Raw genomic sequence first — 8,508 nt, 5'->3', positions numbered from 1 at the left:
TCGATACAGCTTGGCACCAGTGACGTCGCAACTCATTTCTACTGCCGAGTGAACTGGAGCAACGTGAAATAAAGTGTTTTGCTCAAGAACACAACACGCAGCCTGGTCCGGGATTCAAGCTCACAACCTCACGATCGTAAGCTTGACGCTCTAACCACTGAGCCACGCGCCTTCACTATATACATATATATACATAAATCTACAATACTATCATAATATTGTTGTAGTTGGTGGTGGTGGTGGTAGTGGTGATTTTTGCTGTTGTTGTTGTTGGTGGTGGTGATAATGGTGCTGTTGTTGGTATTGTTGGCAGTGGAAGTGATGGTAATATTGTTAGTGGTTGAGTTTTGATGGTAATATTATTGTTGTTGTTGTTGGCTGTGGTGGTGGTATTATTGTACTTGTTTGGTGGTGGCAACCATTGTGAAAGGCAAACAAGAGCTCTTCAGGTTTGATATTTGTCTTAAAATAATCAATTAAGGTTAACGAATCTTGCTTCATTAAAATTATCTTCAAAATAGAGGGGGAAAAAACAATTAAATATAAAATCAAGTTTTAAAATATATACAAAAGACAAAAGAAAAAGATGTTTCGCATCTCAAAACACTTTTACTGTACTGGTCACTTGAGGATCGCCTGATGGTTGCATGATGGTCAGGTAATGGTTATTGGATGAACTGATGGTCAGCTACTGGTCACCAGATGGTTGCATAATCACCAGATAGTTGCATGATAGTCAGGCAATAGCCACTGAATGGTGAGGTGATGACCATCTTATAGTCAACATATTACGATGGTATAGCGATGGTCTTATGGTCAGGTGATGGTCAGCTTAATGTTACTGGATGGTGAAGTGATGGTCACCAGAATTTCATATGGTTATACAACGGTTACATGATGGTCAGCCAATGGCCACTCAGTGATGAAGTGATGGTCACAGTATGGTTACACAATGATAAAGTGATGGTCATGTGGTGGTCAGCCAACAGTTGCTCAGCAATGAAGTGATGATCACCTTGTGGTCAATTTATAATCACATGATTAAATGATGGTCTCCAGAATTTCACATGATGGTTACCTTAAGGTCATCTTATGGTCACACAATGGTAAAGTGATAGAGTCCTGAAGGCAAAGTGATGGTCACAAGATGGTCAGCCTGTAGTAAAATGATGACCACCTGATGGCAGAGTGATGGTCACAAGATGATCGCATGATGGTAAAGTGATGGTCACTCAATGGTTAGGTGATGAATTACCTTACACTCAGCTAATGGTCATATGATGGTAAAGTGATGGTCACCTGACAAGTTACCAAATAGTCACATGACAGTGAAGCGATGGTCACATGAGGATGAGATGACAGTTGAGTGATGGTCAAGTGAATCAAGATGTGATCAGATGATGGCTAAGCCTGTGTTAAGTGGTGGTCACTGATAGATGGTCAGGTGATGACATGAGTAAGGTCAAATGATGACGAGGCCTCAAGATAGGTTATGGTCAAGTGATGGTCATGTAACAGGGATAGAGAAACTAAGCTGTAGGGGGGTGTTATATTCTGCTATCATTACACACTGGACGTCATCAACAACTCTCTTCAGACTTTTCCACCAATCTTCTGTAGAAAGTTTCCCCATTTTTCTACAACAAAAAACAAAGAATTCATATACTTAAATATATATTCTACACATGGACATTCATATGTATATATACATTTATATGCTAACACCGAGTCATACACACACTGTATACAAACAAACATGTGTGTGTGTCTTTCATATATATATGTGTGTATATATATATATATACATACATACATACACATATATATATATATACATACACACACACATATATATATATGTACTGCCCTTCTGGTTCAGTTAAGGGCCTAGAATGGGGAATATCAGACAATTCACACCTCCTTGCTATTAGCTAAAGCTTACTAATTCTATGAAGCATATTGATATATTGGTAACACTAGATATCACCGTGACCGACGAGGCTATCAGATGTTGTTACACATCGCTGGACACAATGCGCTTTGCATTGTTTTAGTCTTCAAATGATGCCACACCGCTGGCTAAGCGAGCAGGCCAACAGAAGAAAGAGTGAGAGAAAGTTGTGACGAAAGAGTACAGCAGGGATCACCACCATCCCCTGCCGGAGCCTCATAGAGCTTTAGGTATTTTCACTCAATAAACACTCACAATGCCCGGTCTGGGAATCGAAACCGAGATCCTATAACTGCGAGTCTGCTGCCCTAAACACCGGGCCATTGCGCCTCCACACCACTAGATACAAGCAGACTAATTAACCACATACATACACGCACACATACTCACCTGTAGAGGAATTTCAACACCAAGTCAAGCTGTTCCAGATTTTTACTGTAAATGAGATCTTTCAGGTACTTTATCACAAACTGCTCATCATCAGGGCAGGGCGCTGGAGTAAGTAAAACAAACATATTGATAATATACACACAAACACACACACATATATATATATATAAATGTTGAATTGAGGTTCATCATCATCATCATCATTATCATCATTTAATGTCTGCTTTCCATGCTGGCATGGGTTGGATTGTTTTGACTGAGGAGTGGCAAGTCAGGAGGCTGCATCTGGCAAGGTTTCTACAGCTGGATGTCCTTCCTAATGCCAACCCCTTTTTACGTGCCACCAGCACAGGGGCCAGTCAGGCAGCACTGGCATTGACCATGCTTGAATGGCGCTTTTTGCATGCTACTGGCACAAGAGAGCCACTCAGGCAGCAGCATTGGCATTGACCATGTTCGTAAAAGAACCAAGATGCATTGGAGGGAATCATTTTAAAACAAGCTTAAGAAAACAACAGAACATTTACTGAAGGTAGGGGGAAGGGAGGATACAATAGTGAGAGGAAAGTCAAGATTACAATAAAATTTGTGTTGACAGGGATTTTGAAGTTTTGCCCAATGGCTTATAAAACATTAAACTGTAAGGTGAAACTTAAAGTCCCAATCAATACAAATTATATACATACATACACACACAAATCATCATCATCATCATTTAGCGTCCGCTTTCCATGCTAGCATGGGTTGGACGGTGCAACTGGGGTCTGTGAAGCCAGAAGGCTGCATCAGGCCCAGTCTGATCTGGCAGTGTTTCTACGGCTGGATGCCATTCCTAACGCCAACCACTCCGTGAGTGTAGTAGGTGCATTTTTACGTGCCACCCACACAGGTGCCAGACGGAGCTGGCAAATGGCCACGGACGGATGGTGCTTTTTACGTGCCACCGGCAAATATATGTATATATTCTTTTATTCTTTTACTTGTTTCAGTCATATCACAGTGAGGATCAACTTACCCCGCGACGGTTGCAACCACTCACTCAGTAAGCTGCGTACTTGTTCTATCGTCACAGCACCACACAGACTCGCAGCCTGGAAGTGCTTCTCCCTCTCTTTCGCTTCTTTCAGTTCCTTCTCCGTCTTCTCCCCTTCCGCTTCCCTCACTTCTGTCTTTGTCTGTAGGTGGAGGTGGTCACCATACAGGAACAGGTTCTGGAATACAACAACAATTAATAAACAACAACAATAACAACAACGACAGTGTGTATAACAATGAAGCAATCACAGCTGGTCGCATTGATATATGGATTTATATAGTGGAGGGGGGGGGTTGAGTGGAGTGGGGGGTTGAGTGGAGTGGGGGGAATGGAGTGGAGGAATGGGATGGGGGTGGAGGAAGAGTGAGAGAATGGAATGGGGGAGCCAAGCAATGAAATGGAGTAGTGGAGGAATGGAGTAGGGAAATGCCATGGGGGGGCGAGGGGGGAGTGCAGTGGAGGAATGGAGGGTTGATGGAAGGATGGTATGGAAAAATGACATGGAGGAATGGAGTGAGGAAATGGAGTGGAAGAATGGAGTGGTGGATTGGAGTGACAATAGGGAGTAGAGTAACAGAATTGGTAGGGTGGAGGAACAGTGTAGGGAGAATGGGGTAGGGAATAAGCAGGGGGAGAGAATAAAGGGGAGAAGGAAAGAGTGAGGAAACAGCAAATCTATTTGATTGCAATTTGATTGATTAATTATTAAAACTAAAAGTTACTCACTTTTCTGATATTCAATAAATTATTCAAAGATTTTTGAATTTTCTTAGGTCGTCCCTGAGGAACTTTGAAATTAGGGCTCCTCTTGGCAGGGGACCTCTTTTTTGAAGGTGATCCCTTCTTGGAAGGGGACCTCTTCTTGGTGGGTTTCGTTGATTTTTTTGTAGGTGATTTTTTCGTGGGTGATTTTTTCATGGTGCCCCCTTTGGACGGTGACAATAATAACGGTAGCTCCAGCTGGTCATCAGCTTCCATGTTGTTTTTCCTGTTCTGTCGGTCAGTTATGGCCATCTTCATCTCTTCTTGTATATCCTCTGGCAACGCATTAAAGCAACTCTCATCAAGCTGTAACCGATAACACAGAATTAATTGGTTGGGTTAACGATTTAACAACGTAGTCTCAATGGAATCCCAAGAAACAACAACTGATCTCTCCACTCAAATCACACTCTCACATTGCGGAAAAGAAGGACATAGATAATGTGGGGTGGTCTTTGGGTGAAGTGCATTAATGAGGTGAGAGAAAGACAGGATGGTTGTGGCTGAAATGCCTTTTGCATCATGCTAATTCTGCTGGATTGTAGAAGCACATGGCCTAGTGGTTAGAGCAGCGGACTCGTGGTCAAGGGATCGTGGGTTCAATTCTCAGACCGGGTGATGTGTGTGTTTATGAGCGAAACACCTAAGCTCCACGTGGCTCCGACAGAAGGTAATGGTGAAACTTCTGCTGACTCTTTCGCCACAACTTCCTCTCACTCTTTCCTCCTGCATCTTGCAGCTCACCTGCAACGGACCGGTGTCCCATCCTGGTGGGGAACCTATACGCTAAGGAAACCAGGAAACCGGCCCTTATGAGCCAAGCGTGGCTCGAGAAGGAACAAACAACAATTCTGCTGGATTAAAAATGAACAGGGGTTAAACAATGATGGTGATGATGAGGAGGAGGAGAAGGAGGAAAAGAAACAGTGAAGAAGAGGAAGAAAAAGAAGAAGAAGAATGGTGGCAGTGATGGTGATGATGATGACACTGACAACAATGAGGTGAATGAATATTTTCCACTATATGGCACAAGGCCTGAAATTTTTGGGTGGAAGGGGGCCAGTCGATTAGATCAAACCCCAGTATGCAACTGGTACTTAATTTATCGACCTCCGAAAGGATGAAAGGCAAAGTCGACCTCGGCAGAATTAAGGAGGTGAATGAATGAATTAAGAAAGAAGTCAACCCCTGATATGAACCAAGATCAGCTTATAAAAGGTCCAACCACCACAAGGTATTTTTGCAAAGATACCCACCAACTCTCTCACTCCATCCACCATTCATACCAACACCAATATTGATTAAAAACACATGCAAAAAAAAACCCCTTTCCCCAACACCCCCACACCCATCCCCTTCCAAATAAATGTACCCCTTATGCAGCAAATCATATTTTCCTTACCTGTGATAAATTAGGTAACAATTCCCTTTCAATTTGGGATAAATTCTGGTTTTCCTTTACTGGTTCCTCCATGCTATCGGCCCCTTGTCCGTTCTCGTCTGAAATTGTGGTCTCAGACCAATACGAACAGCCTGGTTGTTCATCATGGGCCAATGCACCACCACCACCACCACTACTACTACTACTACTACCATAAGCAGCAGATGTTTTTCTTTTGGCCTTCTTTTCCTCGAGAGCAGTTTTAATTTGATTGCAGATGTCATCAGGAAGTTCTTTCAGAACATTCTCGTCAACCTAGATTTAAAGAACAGTAGAATCTTAGTTTAATGCTTATAAGTTATATACTTGCTTTGATCTATTGGATACAATCGTTTTACATGCAAGGAAAAAGATGGGAAGAAAAGGGCTAATAGCGTCAATATATATATATATATATTATATATACTCTCTTTTACTCGTTTCAGTCATTTGACTGCGGCCATGCTGGAGCACCGCCTTTAGTTGAGCAAATCGACCCTGGAACTTATTCTTTGTAAGCCCAGTACTTATTCTATCAGTCTCTTTTGCCGAACCGCTAAGTGACGGGGACGTAAACACACCAGCATCGTTTGTCAAGCAATGCTAGCGGGGCAAACACAGACACACAAACACACACATACATATATATACACATATACGACAGGCTTCTTTCAGTTTCCGTCTACCAAATCCACTCACAAGGCATTGGTTGGCTGGGGCTATAGCAGAAGATACTTGCCAAAGATGCCACGCAGTGGGACTGAACCTGGAACCATGTGGTTGATTAGCAAGCTACTTACCACACAGCCACTCTTGCGCCTATATACAACTTTTGCCTTTTACTTTTTGTAGTCATTGAACTGTAGCCATGCTGGAGCACTGCCTTAAAGGGTTTAAGTTTGGTACTTATTTTATCAGTCTCTTTTGCCAAACTGCTACATTACAGGGACATAAACAAACCAACACCAGTTGTGAAGCAGTGGAGGGTTACTTACACACAAGCACACATAAATATATGACAGACTTCCACACAGTTTCTATTGATCAAATTCACTCACAAGGCATTGGTTGACCCAGGGTTATAGAAGAATAGCCTTGCCCAAGGTGCTACACAGTGGGACTGAACCCAAAACCATGAGGTTGCAAAGCAAGATTCTTAACCACACAACCATGCCTGCACCTGTGTGTGTGTGTGTATACACATGTATATGTATGTGTGCATGTGTGTGTATGTGTGTGTGTTGTAAATATACTCAGTGAGTGCACATGACCTGGAGGTTAGAATGTCTATTTCTTTACTACCCATGAGGGGCTAAACACAGAGAGGACAAACAAGGACAGACAAATGGATTAAGTCGATTATATCGACCTCAGTGCATAACTGGTACTTATTTAATTGACCCCGAAAGGATGAACGGCAAAGTCGACCTCGGCGGAATTTAAACTCAGAACGTAAAGGCAGACGAAATACGGCTACGCATTTCGCCCAGCGTGCCGCCTGTAGGTTAGAATGTCATGATCATAATCTCAAGATCATGGTTTCAATTCCAGGACTGGGCAACATGTTGTGTTCTTGAGCAGAAAAATTTCATTTCACATTGCTCTGCGATCACTGACATCTGACACATGGCACAGCGTGAGCCTGTAAAAGCAACGCTGATTTAATGAAGCGAGTGAGCTACGGTACAGAACAAACATTTGATCACTATAAACAAACGACATGTGAAAATTGTTGAAAAGAACACTGCAGAACCCTCGTCTATCGTATATGACAGGAGAGTCCATAAAAGTACACGACACAATGTAAATATGATGTACAGCTACATATGTTCAGCAACGTGCAACCAAAAGAATACCCTCCATCAGGCATTTGCCATATTCTGAACGCCTTACTTCCCTGGGCATGGACACATTGAAACTCCAACGTCTGAAAGCTGACTTGGCAGACACCCATAAAATTATCAACCATCTTACTAACAATACTTCTGAGCACCTTTTCAAACTCCACCCGTTTAACACCCGTGGACATATTTACAAAATCAGAAAACAGCACAGCTCCCATGACTTTAGGAAACATTTTTTTCACGCTGAGAGTTGCTGAAGCATGGAACAAACTGCCGGCATCAGTTGTTAGTTGTCGGAGCACTGCATCCTTCAAAACTTCCATGCTTTCTGAGATTCGCCAACACTACACCTGATTTTCTCCCCTCCATACACACACAAGCATGTATCTGACTCATACACTGTTCGCTTTCCAGACATTTCTACATCACTGCATATGCTTTATACGCACTTTTGACAAGTTGTGGTGCACCTGAGCACTGTATACAATAATTTCATTATTATTATTATTATTATTATATAAATATTCCAAATGTATGCTATAAGTCAGAAAGCAGCACAGCTCCCATGACTTTAGGAAACATTTTTTCACGCTGAGAGTTGCTGAAGCATGGAACAAACTGCCGGCATCAGATGTTAGTTGTCGGAGCACTGCATCCTTCAAAACTTCCATGCTTTCTGAGATTCGCCAACACTACACCTGATTTTCTCTCCTCCATACACACACAAGCATGTATCTGACTCATACACTGTTCGCTTTCCAGACATTTGTACATTACTGCATATACTTTATATGCACTTTTGACAAGTTGTGGTGCACCTGAGCACTCTCTTTTACTCCTTTACTTGTTTCAGTCATTTGACTGCAGCCATGCTGGAGCACCGCCTTTAGTCGAGCAAATCAACCCTGGGACTTATTCTTTGTAAGCCCAGTACTTATTCTATCGGTCTCTTTTACCGAACCGCTAAGTGACGGGGACGTAAACACACCAGCATCGGTTGTCAAGCAATGCGAAGGGGACAAACACATACACATACACATATATACATGTATATACATATATACGACAGGCTTCTTTCAGTTTCCGTCTACCAAATCCACTCACA

At 42.4% G+C, this 8,508-nt stretch overlaps 1 protein-coding gene across 3 annotated transcripts in view; it reads right to left on the bottom strand.

Moving 5' to 3' along the window:
• Window positions 1–259: 259 nt before the first annotated feature.
• LOC115224752 (DNA repair protein REV1-like) overlaps window positions 260–8,508 on the bottom strand; it is a 28,119-nt gene continuing 19,870 nt past the window's right edge. The window contains exons 16-21 of one of the 3 annotated variants that reach the window (XR_005003939.1): window positions 5,542–5,835; window positions 4,104–4,445; window positions 3,357–3,552; window positions 2,342–2,444; window positions 1,444–1,637; window positions 260–1,343 (exon numbers count right to left, since the gene is read on the bottom strand). Coding sequence is in view for 2 of the 3 variants with exons in the window: in XM_029795644.2 (XP_029651504.1) it covers window positions 1,508–1,637; window positions 2,342–2,444; window positions 3,357–3,552; window positions 4,104–4,445; window positions 5,542–5,835 (1,065 nt within the window). In the remaining variant the exon portion in view is untranslated. Of the gene's footprint in view, window positions 1,638–2,341; window positions 2,445–3,356; window positions 3,553–4,099; window positions 4,446–5,541; window positions 5,836–8,508 lie in introns of those variants that run through there. The other 2 variants (XM_029795644.2, XM_036513680.1) reach the window with 2 other exon arrangements.

The sequence above is a fragment of the Octopus sinensis genome, linkage group LG26 (genome assembly GCF_006345805.1).
Source record: "Octopus sinensis linkage group LG26, ASM634580v1, whole genome shotgun sequence".
NCBI classification, from domain to species: domain Eukaryota; kingdom Metazoa; phylum Mollusca; class Cephalopoda; order Octopoda; family Octopodidae; genus Octopus; species Octopus sinensis.
The sequence above is the reverse complement of the archived record's forward strand: the minus strand, read 5'-3'. Positions and strand labels throughout refer to the sequence as shown.